This window comes from Amphibalanus amphitrite, unplaced genomic scaffold (assembly GCF_019059575.1).
Source record: "Amphibalanus amphitrite isolate SeventyFive unplaced genomic scaffold, NRLGWU_Aamphi_draft 000219F_arrow, whole genome shotgun sequence".
Classification (NCBI taxonomy): domain Eukaryota; kingdom Metazoa; phylum Arthropoda; class Thecostraca; order Balanomorpha; family Balanidae; genus Amphibalanus; species Amphibalanus amphitrite.
In genome coordinates this window covers 698628-721244 of record NW_024881714.1, presented here as the reverse complement: position 1 = coordinate 721244, position 22617 = coordinate 698628, and the positions used below count along the sequence as shown (strand labels likewise).

Here is a 22617-nt window from a genome sequence, read left to right as displayed (position 1 = left end):
GCACACTGCGGTGACGCGCGCGGCGCCGGCCCTCCCCCTCCGCGCCGCCCTGACCTTCGCGCCGTGCTCTGCATTTAGAGAGGTGCGTCTCCGCCCCCGTCAAATTTGTCACGCAGTCCGCTGTCGCCCGGTGGGGCTCGCCCGGTCCGCCCACCGGCTCGTTTCCGGCGTGCCGTGAAGGTGGGGAGTGTCGACCGCCTGTCGACCGGCTCCACATGAAACACGCCGCGGCGCACAGCGCTCCCGGACTGGGTGTGCCGCCCAGTGTCGGATTAGCGGCCACGCGGCACGTGCCGTACACATGCGCCGTGTACAATACACGTGTGGGTCGTGTCACGTCATACAGGAGCGGACAGGAGAACCCCACACTAAACCCGCACACTGTCGGACTACTGAGTACTGACCGAACATGAGCTCTGTCCAAAGTTTGTAGCTTCGACAAGTCGGTTACTTGTTCACTTCGTTTTATTTAAGTTCCGGAAAATAATTAGGTCTTTTTAGCATGTCCGTCTTTTTCAATTTAGACTAGCCTTCTAAATCAATTTCAGAGGTCCTCAAGCATAAAGTTCTTATAACTTTGCATACTCACAGCTCCTTTGTTGAAGCGCCGTGTGAGAAATCTTCCTCTGTCTCAGCGTTCCGTTTGAATCGCGCCGGCACCAGTCCGACGTCCGTTGGAGGCGGCTCGAGCAGAGGTTGACCTTGCTCGCGTCTGTGCTCGGGGGGAGGGAGACGGAGCGGACTGGCCGACGGGCCGCCGCTGCATGCTGCCGCTACTGGGAGCTGGGTGGACCCCACACCTCACGCTGGACAGAAATGTCAGCGTTCTGCTATGCATAAGGCATACAGTTGAGGTCTTTATGCAGCATGCTTTTCAGGAGTTGCTTCCTAGTGTGGGGCAGCAACACACTATTGACATGCGACCGTGAAGATAAACAGATGGATTTGGCCAGAACTATACCTTATGCGTTTTTAACGACGGCCATTCCACCAGATGATGCTACTCTATAACCTGTGTCGTTTGCCGTAAAACATGACATTGATGACGATGGTGTAGGTCTTATCCTATTAAGCAATCAATACAACGCCATACGGGGTTTTTCATTGCCCTATATACTCGGCTTTGCCACCTTTTGCACACCAGTGAGCCGTAATATATCATCACATATTGCCACTGATAACGCTAGCGCAATCTTTTAATGTGGCCTACAGGGGAGCTCATAGATGATGCTATGAAAAATCGCGTCGATTTGATAGTGTATCTGCCAGTTAGTACTCTGATCTGAGTCATGGAGCTTGTCACAACCGAACCTTCCATAGTCCCTACGGCCCACACACACCGCCCTGCTCCTGACTCAACTGAAAGCGTGCGTTTCAACGATTGCAGTCAACTAGCGATTGTTTTGTAATTCGGCAGAAGCTGACCGTTCGTGTCTTTGTTCGCAGGGGCCGTCTGAGCGCGCGCCAGTCGCTGATGCACCCGTGGCTGCAGCAGCCGGAGCCCGCACCGCGAGTACCGTCCGTCCACGGCAGCTCCCAGTCCATCCTCAGCGACGGTTTCGGCAGCCAGGACAGCGTGCGCACCCTGCGCCGCTCGGCCTCCAAGAGCCGAGAGGTCCTCTGCGAGAAAGTCTCGAACAGCCACCTCAAGAAGAACATCTCCAAGTCGCGTGAGCGGCTCTGTGACCTCAAGTTCGGTCTGTCTAAGTCTCGAGAGCGTCTGGCACGCACGGTTCTGGCTGGTGGGGTGTCGCGCTCGTCAGAGGTGCTCGGGAGCAGGCCTCCGTGGCGCGCCGCTGGACTCAACTGTCCCCTCGGTACACCTCTACCGCCGCCCATGGAGCGGATGGGCTCATTCAAGGTGCGGGACCAGTACCAGAGCCAAGTGGTGGCTGGACTGGGCAGCAGTCAGAGCCTCAACACCACCGGGCAGCCGTTCGTCCGCCACTGCAGCCTGCGCGGCAAGAAGAAGACGTCACCACCCTCCGCAGAGCCCACCGACTTCCGCGCATCGCTGCGACGGAACAAGAAGAGCACAGGCAGACGGAGCAGTCTTCAGATCGATTCTCGCTCTGAGAAGGACGAGGAGCAGCAGAAGCGTGAGACGCGCCGTCGCTCGCACTCGACACGCGAGGACCTGGAGCCATGCCCGAGGACTGAGCGACGCCGCGACTCTCACGGTCGTCGAGAGCTCTCAGCACCGCCGGTTGACGAGGGCAAGAACATGATCATTGTGGAGATCATCAGCGATGATGAACAAGACGTGTTCACCAGGCTTTACAACGATCGCTTCAGAGATTCGGATCTCAAGTGGCGCAAACTGAGAGATACTGATTACGATGATGAGAAGGAGAACAAGGCAGCCAACTCCTCTCATCTTGGCGTGCGCCGACCGAGAATAGAGAGGTCCCGGTCTCGCGACTCGAATCGCAGCGGACGCAGCTCGACCAAGGGTGGATCAGACGAGACCCTTTCAGAACGGATAGAAAAGCTTCGACCAAAGTCCAAGGGAAGCAAGGAATCAAGCCCAGGCAGCAGTCAGGAAAATGTCTGGAACACGTCTGAGAGCCAACAGGCAAAAGACGATGACGTGTTTACTGGAGAAGAAGAAGAAGAGAAGACAATTGATAGCTATCAGTCCTCCGAGAAGCCTTTAAACGAAAATGACTCCTTGTCTGAGTCTCTTCAGACCCAGAGTCCAGAGACTGAGAGCACCGATACACAGACGGTCACGTCTGAGCCGGTATCGATGGACTGCCCAGAGTCCCGTCAGGACACTTCAGACAGCGAGATGAACGCGAAAAACAAACCCGCCTTAACAAGTGAAGTCATAGTGGAGGAACCTACACAATCACAGGACTCCAGTCCACCTGAGGATTCCTCCACTACTAACATGGAGACAGGCTCTCGCAACTCCTCCGTTTCTCCGGAGCGGAGGATAGAGCCGTACCTGGACCGGTCGACCGAGACGAGTGTGTCCTGGCGCCGGCCGGAGCCGGAAAGCCCGCAGCGCTGGCGGCGCCCGGCCTCCTCCAGTCCGGAGCCGGGCGCCGAGCCGCGCCGGCGCCGACAGGGCTCCGCTTCTGTCACCACTGAGCGCAGTGTGAACACAGACACGGTGCCCACCCGAGACCGGGGCATCAACACGGACTCAGCGCTGCTGACTGCTGTACAGAGTGACGGCGCGCCGCGCTGGGAACGCGTCGAACCTCTGCCTACACCGGTCGTCACCACGCTACGCGATGTGTTCGAGCGCGGGCAGCGCGCCGATGCTGCTCCGTCACGTCGTCACAGCAGCGTTCCTCCGCCGAGTGTCGGACTGGCCCGCTCGCCCACCGATGAAGACGTCCGCGCCAGGAGAGAACGAGTGCAGCGCGCCGAGCGCGGACGCACCGATACCGACGAGAAGCGATCGGTGGCGTTCGCCGAGACGGACGTGCCGTCGCGGAAGAGCTCGGCCGGCTGTTACCGGCGCTGCAGCTCACTCTCCTCCGACCTGGGGAGCAGCGAGATCTCCAGCGAGGCGGGCAGCGAGTCGTACTGCGTGCTCAGCTGGGAGGAGGCGGCCTCCGACCAGGCCACCGAGCTCAAACCCGTGGTGAGCACCCGCTCCTCGGGCCGGCCGCGCTCGCAGAGCCAGCAGCTGGCACAGCTCGAGCTGGCCAAGCTGCGACAGCGCGGCCGCTCGCACAGCGTCGTCTCGGAGCCGTTCAGCGCCGCACAGCCGTGGGGCGCGCTCTGCAGTGGCTCCGTGGCCCGAGCCTTCGAGAAGTTCCACTCGATGGCTGGCGACTCGCGGAAGCGGCGCCAGTCCAGTCCCAATATTGTTGGCCTGGCGGCCAAACTGACTGACATGGGGGAGCTGTGACGGTGCGGTGGTGATCCGGGGTCAGGTGTATCTCCCGCCGAAGTGTCCCACCCACCGCTTCCATTGAGGCGGCCTCAACTGTGTCCCAATCCAGTGTGAACAGTGATGCAGTGTCTCTCTCCTCAGCACTGGGAATCAGTGAGTGCCTCGCGGCGGCCGCACGGGGTTCGTGTGGCGCCCGCGAACATCGTGTCTGCGCTGCGTCAGTTGTGCGGCCGCTCTTGTGACGTCATTGGCACGTGCGAAGCGTCTGACGTCTGTGATGTCCCGCACAAAGTGTGCGCGAGTGTAGAGACGTGGTGCCGAGTTAGTGAGGGGCTGGTCTCACCGTGTTTAATGCGGTCATTGAACTACTCGTGGTGATGATTATGTTGATGGTTATGATGTGGTTGTTTGGTAATGCTGTATGAATTTGGCTCGCTCTGTTCCATGACTTAACTGTAAAGCCTTCTGTGCATATAGATGCGTATTTTATTTTGATGCAATTATAACTCTCCCCTCATTGCAATTTAGTGCTATATAATTGCGAATTTTGCATTGTTTCCCTCGTCATGCTCTTTGAGTTATGTAATAGTCCGTTGATCCAGATGATTGATGATGAATGAGTCTGTGAGGATATTGGCCGCAAAGCGAAGCGATGTTTGTCTTTGTAAATAATAAACCACGAAACATATGTTTTTATCTACTCTGCTGAGAACTCGCGATGATTCTATTCTGGGAGGAACCGTTTAACATTCGTAAGCTTACACTCGTATTGCGTAGTCGTACCTTCCTTCCATGAAACGATCTTAAAGCTAGTGTTTTATAAACTCTTTTCTCAAATTCTCCTGGTCCTTTCGCTGTAAAATAGCAGAGGGGGGGGGGGGGGGTTGATGACAGCGTAAGACGTTAAGGAGCTTAGATGACCTAATTTAGAATTTATACGCTACGCTTACATATGCATAGGTCTGAATGTAATGTGGAAAAAGAGCGACGTTATGTAAGACGATGACACCGTGCAAGACCTTTGAATGATTATTTACGAAGTACCTATGGCTATAAATGGTGACAGTTTTGGGTACCATTAAAAGGCCAGGTGAGGTCACATAATAGAACAGGTAGTGTTCCACTTTACTACCTGGTTGTTGCAAAAATGCAAAATCTTGAATGGCATTTGATTTTATGATTTAAAAGATATAACAAACCTATCGTTTTTCAAATGATAGGTAGGTATTGCTTTTATCATTTGACGCATAAAACAATTCTTTACTTCGAAGTTATTTGTAGTATTATTCGTCATTCTGTTCATTTATCATGCTTGATGTTATCATGCTATCAGTCCCCTATCAGTACATACATGCCAGCATGCATTCAGAATCTGACTTAAATCGGAAAACATGACATGCCCGTTGCATACCATCAATGTTATGTGATCGCTTCATTCCAAACTGCAGCAAACCACTTCTAAACACAAACATGCCTGCAGAGGTAGGAACATGAGACATTTCTCATATAAGGCACATCTCTCATTCTTCATCCCTATGATATTCAGGTACGGAATCCCATGTCACCACGTCTTTATTCCAATCGCATGCCCATTTTTGTGGGCGGACAGCACCGTATGCGACCATCGTCTGGCCTATCGCATTCTGAGTGACATTTGTAGCTGGGCTCGAACAGACGATACAGTGCGGCATGTGAGGTCGTTTTCATACTTGGTTCCGGGAGGGAAAAGATGACAACTTTTACGAGGCGAGATCTGTGGCCACGATGGAACGTGCGAGGAATAAAGAACGACTGCCGTCTCCGTCGTATTATCTCACAATGTGGCTTGACAATGTGGAGTCACGACAAGATGTGACAATGACCTTCTTTTCGCGCCGTTGTTGTCGAAACCTGAGTCATATAATTTAACGTAAATAAAATAAGGTTTATTTCCAACGGGAAAGGTACCGTGCCATTGGTATTTGCCCCGTATTCAGTTAGTGCTAGTTGTTTGTGCTGAATTGATTGCTCCGCAATCACAGTCTGCACCGTTTCGTTCAGCTAGCAATGCTGGACTGCGTTAATGCTAAGGACGTTATAGAAGTGCATATATTTGATGAAACATTCTTAATGGTGAAGCGATAACTATATATCTTACAGTGTTGAAATAAGACGGCGTCTTGCGACCGACTGGTAGCACAGCCAGCGACGTATTCGTCGCTTCAACATTAGGTTGAAACAACCGAAACACATGGAAACATGAAAGGTATGTAGTATGCATTTAAATACTACGTTACGTTTACGTACGAGTCGTATATGTCTTTTCATAAACAATATAAATGAGCGCTTTGAGGTTTGAGGCTGCACGGACGCTTGGCATCAGCATGCTGACTCTATGTTTTACACATCCTTTGCGTCAGGTAAGCACGAAAAGGAGCTGGTTCGTCTGGATGATGACGAAATCCTCGAGCTGATCGGCAGTCGTCTGGGCCTCGAGGCGACCGAGGGGGAGGCTGCGGCGGCCACCGGTACGGCCGAATCGACCACCACCTCTGCCCTCGACCCGCAGCTGTCCCGATCAGCCGGAGGTCATGGCGGCAGGCGCAACCGGCGCCGATCCACGCTCAAAAAGGTGATCAAAAAGCGACCCAAGAAGAACATCGTCACACCGGACCAGTACGACTGGGCCAACCGTCTGATCCCCTCCTTTCAGCTAGGTATCGACGTAGCTCTCACACAGACAGCCACGCAGGAGATCCGAGATCTACTCTTTCACGACTTCTTCTTCATCGAGATCATCCAGTTCAACCCTTCCGTACTAAATCGTGTCACTTCGGGTATCGAGTCGTTCACACTCAAGGCGTACGCGCCGATGGCGTTTGCGCACTTTCGGAAGCTGTTCAACGTTCGAGATGACGTGATGCGTGCGTCGTTGTGTGAGGAGAAGCTGACCATGGTAGTGAACGCAGGAGCCAGTGGCAGCATCTTCTACGTGACGCCAGACAGAGACTTCGTGCTGAAGACGGTCACAAAGAAGGAGGCCCAGTTTCTGCAAGAGCTGTTGCCAGAATACTACATGAACATTCACCAGAACCCAAGCACCTTCCTACCTCGTTTCTATGGTCTGTTCGTCGTCAAGAGGTACACATGTGTCATGAGGTTAGTCATCATGAACAACATCATCCGACCGGGCCTGGTGGATCACAAGTTCGACCTGAAGGGCTCTCGGTACCACCGCTGTTACCGGGCGGACGGCGCCGGTGCCGGTACAGTCGGAACCAGCGTGCCGACACTGAAGGACCTGGACTTCATCGAGGTGTACCCCAACGGCCTGCTGCTGGAGCCCGACGTGTACAGCATCGTGTCCAAGACGCTGCAGCGAGACGTCCTGGTGCTGCAGAGTTTCGACATCATGGACTACAGCCTGCTGCTGGCGATCCGAAAGGACATGACGTCGGATCTGGTGGCGTCGACCACGCAGACCACGCAGCGTCGCAGCCGCGCCGTCACCGCCGAGGAGTCCTATTGCGAGATCCACATGCGCCACAACTGTCACGCGCCCAACTGCTGCTCCCGACGGCTCATCCGGAAACTGGCGGAGATCACGCTGTAAGTAAATTATTATTTTATTGTTATTATACATCCATAACATATCACCGAATAGTTCACTTGAAGTCGCAACGTCTAACATCCCTTATCTTAACTCAACTACTGAGCAACGACACGAGCTTTATTTTAATCGAATTATATCTCGATGTCATCAAATCTCCCCTTCTCTCTCTCTCTCTCTCTCTCTCTCTCTCTCTCTCTCTCTCTCTCTCTCTCTCTCTCTCTCTCTCTCTCTCTCTCTCTCTCTCTCTCTCTCTCTCTCTCTCTCTCTCTCTCTCTCTCTCTCTCTCTCTCTCTCTCTCTCTCTCTCTCTCTCTCTCTCTCTCTCTCTCTCTCTCTCTCTCTCTCTCTCTCTCTCTCTCTCTCTCTCTCTCTCTCTCTCTCTCTCTCTCTCTCTCTCTCTCTCTCTCTCTCTCTCTCTCTCTCTCTCTCTCTCTCTCTCTCTCTCTCTCTCTCTCTCTCTCTCTCTCTCTCTCTCTCTCTCTCTCTCTCTCTCTCTCTCTCTCTCTCTCTCTCTCTCTCTCTCTCTCTCTCTCTCTCTCTCTCTCTCTCTCTCTCCACAGACCATGCGGTGGGATACCGGCGTTCGAGGAAAATGGAGACCGTCTCGTTATCTACATGGGCATCATAGACATCCTGCAGGACTATGGCATCAAGAAGATCGCCGAGCACTTCATGAAGTCGCTCTGCATACATTCAGCCGATATTGTGAGTTCCACAGGCAGTCCTGCATTGGGAATAGTCAGATGATCGATGGTTTCGATTTAGTTTAAGGCGTGGTGTTAGTCTGCTGGTAAGCGTCGCAGTCTTTTTTACCACCACTAGACTTTCAGCCAGCTTTGCATTTGCGACACCATGATAAGTGCTCGAGGACAATTAAGTAGGTCAGTGACCAAGGGATTCGATGAGAGAAATACCACGGTGACTATAAATAATAAGAAATACCACCGCTTTTAAATGGTTTTGGCATTGAAGTGGATTCCGTGCACTCTCGGCGGTGTTACCCGCTGCCAAAAATGCAGTCTACGTCTCTTTTAGTGCTGTTTCTGTGCTGGCGATTGGACGGAATCAGTTTACTTTGTCACTTCTCAAAGTTAATATTTCAGGAAGCCCCCAATATCGCCATTTGGTATTTTCTGTATTCCATTCATCGGGAACATATCCAAAAGTAACCATATTTTACGGACACTAGCTTGACTGGAAGCTCCAAGCTCGACAACTCAAGCTCGCCGTATGATCAAAACATCATGTTTTTATTAGGCTCTTACTTCTACCCCTATGAAGCATCAGTTGATCTCTATTATAGTTAGAATCACCTTTTTAATCGGTGCTCCCTTTCTGTCAGTAGCTGCGGTCTCCAAAGATTTGTTCCTGTGCGTAGATGCAGTCTCCGTCCTTTGAGGTGTTACGCTTATGTGAAACACTGCAGTCTCTATAGCTTATTTATGAATGACTGTCGTGATCACCGTTTAGGTGCCCTGTTGCTCAAGGACCAATCGCCCTAAATGAAGGGATTTATTTTGTTGTTTCCACCAGATCGGTGACCGTTTTCTTCTTCTCTGCTCCCACAGAGTGAGGTATCGGTCCAGCCGCCCGACTTTTACGCGGTAAGGTTTAGCGACTTCATCACCCACCGAGTGTTCCGGAAGGGTCCCGAACAGCCTGCGGTATCCGTCCCAGTGCCTGCCCGTCCTGCCTCAGCCAAAGCCGAGTCGGGTCCCTCACAAACCCCACCACCGGCGGCGGCCGACCCGCGCGCCTCGCTCGACGCCGAGATGGCTACCTCGCTGTACCCGGCGGGCTCTGAGGAGCCGGCGCCGCTGCCGGAGGTAGAGGCCAGTGGGTCCGTGGTGGTCACCCACCCACCGGGACTCTACCAGGACCCGGCAGCGGTCACCAGCTCTGTCGGAGACGGCAGCGCCGCCGCCGCCGCCGACTCGGGAGCCAAGCGGAGCTCGTAAGTACACTGGAGCATGGATGGATAAATATGCCGCCAGATATGCAGCTGTATGCTACGATAGATGTTTTTATAGTATTTTTTGTACGAATACATAGTTACTTCGATAATTCTAAGCTCATCTGTAAGCGAGTGCACTGTTAAAAACTCGATCTTTCCTGCACCTAATTGAGGCACGTTCCGCCCAAATAAAATGTGGTAAAGCGTCGATGCCTTCCAATAAATTGCCGTCTGATTGAAGCAGGTGGTTTTTCCTCTGATGGTTGCAGAGAGGGAAGCGTTCCGTCCCAGCCGAAGTCGGAGGTCAAGGAGCGGCTGAGGTTGCCGGCAGTGGTCAGCAAGGCGGCACCGGGATCGTCATGACGACCTCAGAACCTCGTGAGCAATGTGCTGTGATATGAGATCGCGTCATTTTCAACCGAACAAGTTTTATCGAGGCACTGGAAGCCGTTTCCATTACAAGTGGGTCGGGGTAGTCAGTCTACTCATCGTGCCAGTGATAGATTCATGGACGTACTGTGTTCGTGTGGGCTGCTCGCGAAGTGCGCCGTCTTCTGAATCGTCTTTGTCGCAGCGGCAGCTGCTCTGGAGAGCGTCAGCTGTATCAGCTGCGCGCCAGCTGGCAGTTGCAGCTGTATTGATGCATTCGAAACTCACCGTACCTACCTACCGCATATGTTGAAAATAACCACATGTATGGCATGGTGTGCATGTTTGTCGGTTATTTAACTACTCGAATACCAGGGAAATACGACTGTAGCGGCGACGCGTTTTTCAAGTACAGACTTCGATCTCAGATTTTGTCCCGGTCGTGCCTTCGGCTTCCCTGTGGATGAATACGATACGATCATAGGCGGCGGAACGGGGGGGCACCGGGGCACCGTGCCCCCCCTTGAATTCTGCAAGGGGGCACCAATAGCAAGGTGCCCCCTTAAAGTTGATGTAGGGGAGAGTGGGGTAAGATGCCCAGGGTGGGAAAGACGCCCCACCCCCTCTAGCGGCGAAACAAAGAATCGAACCTGGAAATTAATGTTCTTAGCGTAAAGCGGAAGCCTGCCTTGTTAACTGCACAAAAATTTGCGAGGCTCAGTTGGGCAACGGCTGGCTGGAGATTGCATGCTTTTTATTTGCTGCTTTCAAAAAATATTTTGGTGTCAAAACATTGTAGATATCAAAGAAAGTAGATAATTTTTGCGTCCCTTGCCATAGTCGTGATAAATTAACATGCGTGTGCTGTGTCCCAAACAGTTTGTTTCAGGGTGTAGTTTTATGGCTAACAAATTGTACTGATTTAATGTTACCTCGGTACCTTGGTGTAAGATGCCCCCTGTCCTGATGGGGAAAGACGCCCCCCTAAATCCGTAGGCTGTCCTTCAAGCAGCCCGTCAAATCATTTATTACATACCTGTGATGAGAGACAAAAGCCGATCTGGGACTATTGAGAGTCCAGTACGGTCGGGTGCTCCCCATGCCGGTCTCTCGGCCCACACAGCGACTTTTTGGGCGGCATCTGACTCTGAGAGCCCTTACGACGGCCTCTGTGGGCCACATTATTGGCTCCAGGACCCCTCACGACATCCTTTGAGGGCTCCCACGTTGGCTCCACGGGCCGCGCTGGCATCTGAGGTCCCCACGATGGGCTCGAGGGCCCTCAAGCATCATGAAGACCTATAAGGGCCCCACAGTGGTCTCCGAACGCCACCACGGAGGCTTGTTTGGCCGCGCTGGACTATGATGGCCCTAACGATGACCTCTGAAGCCCCTTACGACTACTTTTGAGGGCCCTTACGATGACGTTTGGTGTCTACTGCAGGCCCGAAGGGACTACTGATTCGTTCAGGCGATTCACGTGCCCATTTATGTCACTTATAGTGCAGGGGGCATCTTACCCAACGCCAGGGGCGTCTTTCCCACCCTGTGGGGTAAGATGCCCCCTTTCACTTCTTCAGGAAAATGCTTAATAGCAAAAAAAGTTATCATATTTCAAGCACGAAAGTGTGGTATTTTTGGAGAAAAATGTTGTAGGCTTCCGTTGAAACTACAAGTTTTTGCTTTCCGATCGTCATTTTCGAATAATATATGACATAGTAAAACCCTGGGCATCTTTCCCCACTCTCCCCTATTAGTACCACGGGCGGATTCGGGAAAGCTCCAAGGGGAGGGTCATGAATCGAAGTGGTGCCCCTACCTATACCCAAAATTAAAACCTCAACGGATTTCGGCCAATTAATTTTGGTGGTGCCCTATTTTCAGTTTTTTTATTTTCTTTATTTTTGGTTAGTCGTGTGATGACTGGTGCCCCTGCTAGGCCGCTGGTGCCCCTGGAAAGACTGTGGTACCTACCTACCCTACCCCCTGACAAGCCCACGGTGGGCCCTGCACATGACTTAGGTGCCCATGGGCCCCGACAGGCCCGTGGTGCCCCTGACAGGCCTGTGGTGTCCTTGCTAGGCCTGTGGTGTCCCTGGGCCTTGGCAGGTCTGTGGTGCCCCTGGCGAGCCTGTGATGCCCCTGTTAGAACGCAGGTGCCCTTGACAGGTTTGTGGTGCCCCTGACAATCCTAAAGTGCCAACGACAGGCTTGTGATGCCCTTGACAGGCCCATGGTGCCCTTGCGAGGCCGGTGGTTCCCCTGCGAAGCCGATAGTACCCCTGGCAGGCCTCGTGCCCCTGACAGGTCTGTGGTGCCCCTGGAAGACCTGTAGTGCTTTTGCTAGGCCGATATGGTGCTCCTGACAGGCCTGTGGTGCCACTGACAGGCCCGTGGTGCCCCTGCTAGGCCTGTGGTACCCCTGGCGGGCCTGTGGTGCCCCTGTCGGCTGTCAGGCCTGTGGTGCTCCTGGCAGGCATGTGGTGACCCCAGGCCCAAAGTCATGACCCATGTGACCTCCCCCCTGGGATTCGCCACTGATTAGTACTGCGATGGCTTCTTGGTAATTTGATACATGTAGGATTAATGGAATTTATCAAACGAGAATAAGGAAGAGACAAACACATAGGTACTTGAGGATCAGCTTAAAGTTAACCACACATACGGGGGTGAACTGCCATTTTCGTTTAGTAAAAAAAAAAAAAAATCATCGTGTCAGGGCTGTGACGAAAAATAAATGGCCTAAATCCGATGAGAAAACAGGATTTGGGGGTACGGGGACCCGCAGTTGCTACTGTACAGCGACCCTGAGTAAATTGTCCCGGCCAGCACCCTCACAGGAAACAACGATAAACTGTCAGAGGGCACTCACAGGAAACCTCAGCTGCTCTTGTACAGGGACCAGCAGTCGATATCAATATCATCAGTTGTTACTGGACAGGACAGACGGCTAGAGTTGGGGTTCGTGTACAGAAGCAACTGCGGGTCCCCGTACCCTAGGTTTGGCTCCTTGAGCTGGTGCCCCCCCCCCTTGTCTCAAATCGTTCCGCCGCCTATGGATACGATTCGCTCTAATACGGTATAGCGTTTGGTCGTAAGCGTTACCCATACACATCATCATCTCCATATGTAAGACATCGCGATAGTCACGCCTCCCAGTGTGTGTATTATGTACAGTCCTCCTTATTGTCAACAGATCAGATGAGCACATCTCACACACACGCAGCGTCACTCGCTCACCAAATATGGCATCGGCTGCGCGTCCGGCGGATACGCACAGCGTCCCAGCTTAGCTGCAGCCTCCGGCAGGTGCCGGTTCCACATCATCACATCAGTCACCAAGGACCGGACACACATCTGACGCCCGGGACGGACCGCAGCGGACGGCGGGCACTCACAGACACACAGACGGCGGAAGTAGGGCGGAGTGAGAGTGGAGTGAGGAGACGAGTTGAGAGTGAGTGAGCGGGTGTACACTCAGTGAGTTAGCAGTGAGTTAGCACAGACACGGTGGTAGGATGCTGGGAGGCAGCAGAGGCCCACAGCGGTGATTGGGCTGGTTCAGTGGTAGGAACGACGGGAAACCTCCGCGTTTACTCTTCAGACTCGTACAGTCCGCGAGCAGGGTTGGAAAAGTTCTTCTGGATGTTACATGGCATTATCATTTGATACGATCATGATGGTCCACCTTCAAAGGCACTCTGAACTCTCTGGACGGCTAGTAAGGGAGCATGATTTGGTTTGGTGTGAACAGAACGAGCAAATAGCAGTTGGTGCAACACACAGAAAAAGTGATTCTTGGTCAGCCAGATAATGATGGCAGAGCTGAAAGCTGCATTGTTAAAACATTAAGTAAAATGGCTGTCAAGGAGCAATGTCAATAAGCCAAAAGAAGTCACTCAAGTCATCAAGATATTGTCGCAATACCGAGGGATTAACCCAAAACGCAGTTTGCAATCTCAAAAAGCTTGCGAGTCAGCAAGCTAAGGATGCAACGCAACATGAACTGCTGACTAATTATAAAAACAAAACCTTTTAGACAAACGTCACATCCTCCAACATTGAAGGCCACTTCAGTGCACAAATCTTTACGTCACTCGCTTTCACGTCAGGACTGTCAGTAGCTGGAAAGAAAATGATGCGATAGAGCCCGACCCTTCTTCCGACGGAACCAGTCCTAGACACATCGAGCCACTGGGGACGGCGGAATTTTAGCTCAGACACTCTCCTAGACGCCCCTTCCCCCCTCTCATCCCCTGCCACACACAGTGTGCAGTCCACACAGAGACAGATGGAGCGCCCTCCCCGCTCACAATCGGATGACCGCGGAAGCGCTCTTCAGTTCCAAAATCCAACAGAGATCCTCAATAGCACTCGCTGCCCGATAACGGCGTCACAAACACGGCCAACAAGCCAAAACACAACACCGGCGGCCGGCGGCGCCGGCGCCGCGCCACAAGGCAGCTCTGGAAAGGCCTCCAGGACAAGAGGTTTTGATTGACATGATTGACCTAGCAGCCAATTCTCTAGCCGCACACACAAACCCTTCAGGAACTTCAGTCATAAATGTATCCAAAAGATATACGGCTCTCCCGATTCGAATATTTCCAGAACACTGGATGAGCTTTAACGATGCATAGAATTTCACGCGTTACCTGTCCTCCGCCTAGAATTGACAAACTATGCGATCGAATCACGAAGCTGGGTCCCGCCCGGGCAAAGCAAGGGACAGGCTTTATCATCCAGAAGGGCTCACAAACAGATGGCAACAAACACAGGGCAATAACGTCAAACACTGCAGCACGTCACCGTCTCTAGCAGCCCAGCAGCTGTCACCGTCTAAGAATCCATCACACTTGATTGCGACGCATTTCATTCGCAATACTGTCCAAGTCTCGCTTGTTTTTTCACCCCGCTTCTACGGCAAAAGGTGCGAGATAAGTCTTGAATTTCATCGTGTAGTCGCGTTATCTCTTCCATGCTTCCGCGCAAAACGGTCACATTCATCCGACGTACAGCGCAAACAAGGGCTAACTCGGGACAAAACGAAAAACAAATAAACACAAGAATAAACGCATAAAAACGCGCAATGTCCACCGAAGCCGTGGATGAAATGCACTGAGACCACAGTCCAAGTCCTGGCGCGCCGTGCGGTTCGCGCTGCTCTCACTACTCTGGCAGACAGTTCCGCGACACCTGAATAGGGTGTCATCTCCGAGCACTGGCCGGCTGGCAACTCTGGGCCTCACTTGAGCTGCCTGTGGCCCTTCACCGACAGCGGCATCGTCTTTGTCGAATGTACCGCAACAGCAGCGCCACCTGTGCTGTCTGCACTGCACGGTAGCGCCACCTGTCCAGGTGTCGGCGCGGTGAGTCGCCTTCAGAGCCAGGTGTGGCCGTTCTCCAGTCGGTTGGCGTCGATGATGGAGGTGACGTCATTGAGGAACTCGTTGGACATGAGACCCTCGCCGTCCAGCTGCAAGTGACGGGGGAACAAAACAGCTCAGTCAACGATCTCAACTCAAAAGGCAAACAAGGATCTAACAGCTACACGATCAAGAAATCAGCGGCGATTGCTTACATATTGCTTACTCTGCTTACTCGCAAGGTTGCCTTCTACGCACAGTCAAACATCCTTCACCCACTAATATTCGTGGCTGAGGCTGCATTCAACCTCCACCTCGTCTCTAAACATTGATTCTCACCTGCTGTATGCTCGGCATGAGCTCGTCCGAGTCCATGTTTTCGCCACCGAGCTGGGCGATGTCGGGGGCATCCATCATGGCGGCGGGACCGGAGCCGGGGTCTCCGGGTGGCAGCTGCAGGCTGGACGGGTCTGAAACACGTAAAGAAGACAAACATCGGTCAGAGACAGCCATTCAGAACGCTTTGGACGTATAACAGGCCATAGACCTCTGTACACCATGGTGTACAGAGGTCTATGAACAGGCTAATTCACAGACGACAAACCTTTCTGTGTATGATGTATCACACAAGCACAGGGACACCATGGGTCAAAGTAACTCTGAAGGAAGGGTAGCGTTGGTTCTCATCCAGACCAAATAATAACAACATGAATAACATCCGAAAACGGCTCACTGTATCCAGAGTAGAGATTGCAATCCCGGAACGTTTTGCCAATCCCGGGATCCCGAAAGTTTTTATTTCGGGATCCCGGGATCCCGGGATCCCGGCATTGTCACTAAATGTCGTAAGAGTGATTTCCTACTGACATATTTTGCGTCTTTAAGCTTACCACAAACAAAGAGGCAACCAAAAGCCATCCTTAGACCATGTCATTTGCATTAAAAACGATTGAATTTGCGAATAAAACGTTTCGATTTGATTAGCATTAGCATTTATTCCCAATTGGCCTTCATAAATATGTGCGTCGACCAGATCGTTTACTAGACAGGTTCCAGCACATCCACGCCTCACTCACTCTTCGTCTACGCTACTCGTAGTTAGCGCGACAGTTTTAAGCCATTGCCATGTTGGAGCATTGTACATGTTGGCTTTCCGTTCCGGTTCCGTCAGTCCAGCACGCGCCCAGACTGACCCGGCGAGCGGTCAGGTCACCGCCGCTCGCCGGGCCAGCGCCGCCCGTGGCGGGCGCCGCAACTACGGGCAACCAGTGTACGCCAACTTTGGCAGCTCCCTATTTCACAGTGTTTTCAAAACGTCGCTTGGTCACTTTACCTCCTTCCGGTTCCGCTTTCATCATTAATGTCTCTCAGAATTTGCTCGAAAGTCGCTTTGAGAGCAGAGTCACTGACTGGGAGAGCTCCACTCTACCGTCTTCAACGTCTGAATCAGTGAGCTGTGCCGTCACTTGCGTGACATCTGTAACATCTTTCTGCGACACGAGCTCAAACACTGTCTTGATGACCTCCTTTGTTCCGGCCACGGACGGGCAAGTCAGAATCGCTGAACGATCTGTGATCCTGATAAAGATGTTGCAGCGCTGATGCTGCATTTTTTTTTTTTGGCTTTCGGGACCTTTTTCGTACGTATTTAAGCGGCTTAACCGCTGTGGGTGATACCGAGAGCTACCAACACGGTCGATTGTGGACGGCCAATACGGGGTGCCAGCTAAATAGTTTATCTGCTTTATGTCACGCAGCACAATAAACAGTGTAAACAAGACTCGTGCAGCGGCTGCATTCTTTTTAAGGTGAAAACTGATTCTTTTCGGGATCCCGGGATTGGCGGAATTTCGGGATCGGGATCGGGATTAAAATCCCGCCGGGATCCCGGGATCCCGATCCCGGGATTGCAATCTCTAATCCAGAGTACCCGCCGAAAATAAACAGACTATGACCCCGCTGTCGGCATGTCCAGAGCCGTCCTTGTAACTGCCTGGGGCCACACCCCGGCCGCATAGCTGAGGCCGAACGGCCCGGCACAGTCACACTCATGACGCAGGGCGTTCTGTTGATGCCTCCAATGTAAACAGCCCGAGAGGGTCGGGCCGCCGAACAGAGGTGGCGGGCGACTGGGAAAGAGACAGGGCAAGAGGAGGCAGAGGCAGAATGGAGGGGGGGGGGGGCGGCACGAGGAAAGGTACGGGGAGGTAGCGCACGCCACGTGTATCGATCAGCAGCACAGAGATGTGACGGTTCCGTGCACCCTTGAGAGCCCACCCTCCAACACAGCAGTCAACAACGACCCTGGCCTTCAGTGGCTTTGTGTTTCCGGACTCCGTGTTTCCCTTCGAATCTACCTTTTCCGCCAGTCTTTTTCCCATGACGACACAATCACGATGCCGTCCTGATGGATAAATGATCCGTCCACAACGACTCCACTGCAACTGCGCTGTTTTCACACTGTATAAATCCCCCCCCCCCCCAACCTTTGAGCTCTGCTCGATCCCAGCGACCCCTTACGTCATCGAGCACCGATTATAACCTCTACACGGGCGCTAGTAGCCTCTGCGCGGTGAGTGCCGTCGGACTGATGCAGTAGTGATGACGGAGCTGGCGTCAGCGGCGTCCTGCTCAGCCGTACGACGTCAGACTAAACAGATCACCGCGGCGGCGCGGCGGCGGCCGGTGACGGGGGGCCACTGATACACATTGCACGTGCCGCTAGCAGGGCAACAACAAACACGTGATGTTGAGGTGTGTGCTGTGTGTGTTGTGTGTGTTGTGCTGTGCTGTGTTGTGTTGAGTTGGGTTGTGTGGTATTGGGAGTGTGTGCGGTGTGTCAGGGTGCAGCTCTGTATGAACATGCAGCGTAGCGCAATAGTCGACAGCCCCACCCTACGACTCATGTGACGTGATACCTCACTGCACAGACTCATCTCCTGTTGCGCCTTACTGCTGCACTCAGTGAGTCAGCGGTTCATCGGTCCACCGGGGGCACCAAGACAGACACACCCCGATCTCAGGGTACCAGAGAGCTGCGGTGGAACCACACTCAACCGGCACGCCACGGCGCTGAGGAGTTCCCGTCAAGACAGACACAGAGCCAGCCCACCAGACTGAGAAACCAAACCACAGCTAATGTGGTACTTCTACTCACCGCTGACTCAGACGGAGAAATGATGGGATATGACGGAAACCGATACAAAGCTGGGGTTGCACCTATTGATAGCTACAAATACCAACACGAATATCGTGATGTTGGGAAGATGCGTCACCACTGGACCAAAACACGGGTTCTTCGTGACGTGTATGCTAGTATAAAAGGACCAAAGATGACTATTGCGTGACATATTGATACCGAAAGATCACGTCAATCCCATTCGTAGTACTTGTCTTTCCTTTCATGATTCATACTGTGCTATTATTACCCACAATGATTTGTTCACGTCAACCAGTATTGTTTACCTAAAATACAAAAATGCCAGGTGCATTTTCATCGTCATCACTTGGCATCATCATGCACCGCATGAATCGGCAAATATGACGCATTGTTTTGGAGCGGCACCCTTCCTACGGTAGATGTGACGATTTCCGACAGTATCGCTCCAGTTACTCTATCCTTCTGCATCCCTATCGCCTCATCTGCCCTGGCCGTCGGCTCAATCTCTCTTCAGTCAGTCCTCGTGTTCTACTGAAGCTCGACTGATCGTCGGGAGTGGTGATGTAGTTTTTGCCCTCCCTCCACCCCCTTTCATCCCCTCGTCTCGCCTTCATCCACCGTAGCCTTAGTTCATTAATTCTCCAGTCACCTCCTTACTGCCTGTCAGCAGTCTTCACCAGGTTCCCCTTCCATGCCCAATTTTGTACCACGTCCCCCTCTCAACACCCAGAACCCCAGGGTCCATGACGTCTCCTTCCACTTCCCCTGTCTCCTCACACTCTTCCCCTAGCTGCTAGGGACGCTGGACGCTGGTGACGGTTGGTGCTACTAGGGCCTAGCAGCACCAACCGTCACCAGCGTCCAGTCTCTCCCTCTTCTCTCCCCTCTCGACACCCACCGTCGGCAGCGTCCATGGGGTCGTCGACGGCGGTGCTTAGCAGGTTGTCCGGGGTGCGCGGCAGACTGCCCGTCGAGTTGAGCCCCACGCCGCTGTCTGCCGACTCCTGCCGGCTGTGGTAGTCGGCCGCGGCACCCGATCCGGCCAGGAAAGGATCGAGCGCGGCCGACTTGGCCGCTCCCTCGGCTAGCAGGGGGTGTCGCAGGGCTCCGGAAGCGTCCTCGTCTCCGGCTGCACCGGCCGGCCGCTGCTCGCCTCCCAGCTAAGGGGAAACAAAGGGAGGGGAGGTCAGCAGGGTCGGTAGATACACGACACAGGGATAATGTCGAACCGAGCAGTGATAGGGAGTCGGCAAGGCAAATTGACAGGGATGAGCTATGAACAGTGCTGTGATGTATAAAAGGGAGGCTAAGTTTACAGATTTTAAACATTGGCTATTAGCTAATCGTGAACGGTCAACGCACCCGGAACTATCACACAATCACCCGTCCTTCAAATAACACACAAAAGTCGGGTAGGCCACCGCCAAGCAAACCGTTACCGTTTATAGAACCGGCCCAGACAAAACAGAGCCGGCTGACATGAACGAGCCAAACTGGGCGACCGGGCACCGGGCTGCTGCGCCAGTTCACTTCCGCCGGCGTCCAACATAAACAGACGAGGCCGGGGTGTGAGTCACCGAACTGGATGAAAGGAGGGGGGCATCAACTGGCGAGGACGGGCGACCACCACGCTGGCGCCAGCTGTGAGACAGGCAGAGAGGGAGGGGAGGGAGAGAGGGAGAGAGGGTGAGAGGTCAGAGTCTGGCATCAGACGGCGCCGACAACAGATGGGTCCTACAGAGTGTCGGCGCAGATGGTACAGCTTCATCATAGCGCCTACAGTTGTGGGGAAGTGTGTCGTTTCCTCTCCGGGAAGCGACACAGAAGGAAGAGATGACACTGGGCGTCGGGTGACACACATGGTGACCTGTCCAAAATAAGCGTTTCTAACCGTACTGACATTAACCCATGGCAGAACTAACACCATAATGGCGGCACAAAGATCGGATGAGCGCGTTTTTTCTCTTCGCATCGCATCAGCTGAGCCTGCCAAAGCTCTCAGCTCTACGTCGAAAAGCGGGGCTCTCTTTGGGCGGCGGGCCCATTATCCCGTCCACACCGGAGGGAGCATTGGCCTGGGTGTGTCAGCGGACTTTCTGACTATATCACTACGTCCCCCGCCCCCGTCCCGGGCCCCGGCCACGCTAAGCAGATTGTCAGAGACTTTGTCGGTCTGGTGGTTTGACGACTGAGTACACAGCGCTGACCATTCAGTACATAGAACGGAGGCCGAGCTTTGTCGACTCAGAACGCCCGGCTGAGCCGGTCGGGTGTGAGGGTCCACTGGGCTCGCGTAAGTATGGACTGGTTTCACTTCCAGTCGGTGCCCCCGAATAGAGACATGACCGGCTGACCGTTACTCTCGTCTGACGAACAATGAGCTGACGGCGCAACAGGCTACCTGAGTAGGCCGCCCAGTCCGGTGTCAGTCTGCCCTCTTCTGTTTGAGTCTCTACCAGCTCCTATTGCCTGAACACCTCATGTGTAGCCCTTCACAACTTCAGCACTTCTTTGGCTGTTCTATTTCCTGAACAGCACAACCGATCGGAACCAGTCGGATTTGGTCCGTCCGGCCCGGTCGCGTCGGTCGGGGGTGGTCGGATCAGTGGACCATCAGCTGCAGCGTGTGTTGACATGTAGTCTGTGTCTTAGTCATTGCGTGGTTCGAGCGATGATGGTGCGCGTCGTATTGCGAGCCAGGGTCTTATGGCGACGGTGAGTCGGCGGAGGGAGAAATTGATCAGCCTTTGTCTAGGGTTCAGAATGACGTGATATGACGTGATATGACGTGTACAGAGGTATGATCTAGGCTAATGTGGTGAAGCCGGGCAGTGCGCTCCGGGACACGAGCGGGTACGGGTGTGAATAGAGGCATCTGAGTGTACTGGACTTTTTGCATTACTACAAGCTATTTCGGCAACCATGTCACAGGAAAGCGCTGTGGCAAGTTCGGCGCTGGACATGCGGCTAATCCCCGAGTTCGATGGCGGTAACGCCTCTGTGGAAGAGTGGCTGGATAAGACGGAGCTCGTCTGTCAGCTGCGCGGAGTGTCCGACATTCAAACCGTCGTCCCCCTGCGGTTGACCGGCGGAGCCTTCAGCGTCTACCAGCAGCTGAAGCCCGAGGAGAAGCTGCAGTACTCTGCCGTCAAAGCTGCCCTGCTGCGGGCGTTCGCTGTGGATAAGTTCCAGGCGTACGAGGAGTTCACGGCGAGAAGACTTCGTGTCGGCGAGAGCGTCGACGTCTACCTGGCAGACCCGCGGCGGCTGGCCTCCCTGTTCGGCGGGCTCGGCGACACGGCGCTGATGTGCGGCTTCGTGGCCGGTCTCCCGGATGCGGCGAGGCATACCTTGAGGGCCGGCTGCCGCATGGAGAGCCTGACGCTGGCCGAGCTGGTGGAGCGGGCTCGGGCGCTGATGGCAGAGAATGCCGTCGCTGCAGCCGCTGCCGCCGCTGCGCCGGCCCGTTCCCGCCACACGCCGGCGTCATCACGGTGTTACCGCTGCGGTCGAGCCGGTCACTTCGCTCGTGACTGCCGGGCGGAGAGGAGAGCGGACATCATCTGTTTCCGGTGCGAGCAGCCAGGACACGCCGCGGCACGCTGCCCGGAACGGATGCCGGGAAACGCGTCAGGAGAGGCGGTGTCTGCGCCAACCTCCTCTCGGGCAGCCCAAGAGTAAGAGGCGCGCTACCGACGGTGCAGCTGCTGGTGAATGGGCAGCGCAGAGTGGCTGTTATCGACTCGGGCTGCAGCTGCACCATCATCCACGAGTCGTGCTGCGCGAGCTGGAGACGGTGCGGCGTGACTGTAATGGCCGTCAACGGGTCCCGGCTGCCAAGCAGCGGAGTAACGGAGGTGGCGGTTCAGCTGAAGAGCGGCGGGCCCGCGGTGACGCTCAGCGCCGTGGTAGTGCCGGACAAACCACTGGGCGTGGATATGCTGGTGGGGATGACCGGCATCGCGGCGCTGGGCGGGGTGACAGTGCGGGCGGCGGACGATGTGGTGTTCGGTGCCAGCGAGAGGCCCGACGTGGCCGTGCCGGGCCCGGGAGGGGTGCCGCCGCGATGCAGCGCCGTGACGCCCCCGGCGTTGACCGTGGAAGAGCGAGACTTCACGGTCACTTATGACGCGAAAAGTCAACACTGGACGGTGGCGTGGAAGTGGCGGAACGGGGCGGAGCCAGGGTGCCTGAGGAACGGTGTCCCCCAGTACGGCGTGCCGGCCGAGGCACGGCAGGAGTTTGATGCTGAACTCCGTACATGGATCGACAACGGCTGGCTGGAGCCGTACGACGAGACGGTGGACGGGCCGCCGCGCGGGCT

General features: G+C 54.2%; 4 protein-coding genes across 5 annotated transcripts in view; 3 read left to right on the top strand and 1 right to left on the bottom strand.

Moving 5' to 3' along the window:
• LOC122385451 (serine/threonine-protein kinase DDB_G0283821-like) overlaps nucleotides 1–4541 on the top strand; it is a 72280-nt gene extending 67739 nt beyond the window's left edge. The window contains exon 7 of the mRNA XM_043373745.1: nucleotides 1447–4541. Within this exon, the coding sequence (XP_043229680.1) occupies nucleotides 1447–3868 (2422 nt within the window). The 3' untranslated portion in view covers nucleotides 3869–4541. The remainder of the gene's footprint in view (nucleotides 1–1446) is intronic.
• Nucleotides 4542–5668: 1127 nt separating this feature from the next.
• Nucleotides 5669–10157, top strand: LOC122385417 (phosphatidylinositol 4-phosphate 5-kinase type-1 alpha-like). 2 transcript variants are annotated; one of them, XM_043373662.1, is made up of 6 exons: nucleotides 5669–5796; nucleotides 5993–6098; nucleotides 6253–7441; nucleotides 8005–8149; nucleotides 9013–9398; nucleotides 9668–10157. In XM_043373662.1, exons 2-6 carry the CDS (start codon nucleotides 6092–6094, stop codon nucleotides 9759–9761), a joined length of 1821 nt encoding a protein of 606 aa, XP_043229597.1. In that variant the 5' UTR covers nucleotides 5669–5796; nucleotides 5993–6091; the 3' UTR covers nucleotides 9762–10157. The 2 variants fall into 2 exon arrangements, with proteins under 2 accessions (XP_043229597.1, XP_043229598.1); XM_043373663.1 differs by having other exon boundaries at nucleotides 5671–5796; nucleotides 9643–10157.
• A 2753-nt stretch (nucleotides 10158–12910) lies between these two features.
• Nucleotides 12911–22617, bottom strand: part of LOC122385415 (transcriptional coactivator YAP1-like) — a 34394-nt gene continuing 24687 nt past the window's right edge. The window contains exons 5-7 of the mRNA XM_043373660.1: nucleotides 19192–19453; nucleotides 15473–15603; nucleotides 12911–15243 (exon numbers count right to left, since the gene is read on the bottom strand). Of these exons, the coding sequence (XP_043229595.1) occupies nucleotides 15148–15243; nucleotides 15473–15603; nucleotides 19192–19453 (489 nt within the window). The 3' untranslated portion in view covers nucleotides 12911–15147. The remainder of the gene's footprint in view (nucleotides 15244–15472; nucleotides 15604–19191; nucleotides 19454–22617) is intronic.
• Nucleotides 21216–21826, top strand: LOC122385416. The gene is made up of 2 exons (XM_043373661.1): nucleotides 21216–21542; nucleotides 21656–21826. The coding sequence occupies exons 1-2, from the start codon at nucleotides 21216–21218 to the stop codon at nucleotides 21824–21826; spliced, it is 498 nt and encodes a 165-aa protein (XP_043229596.1).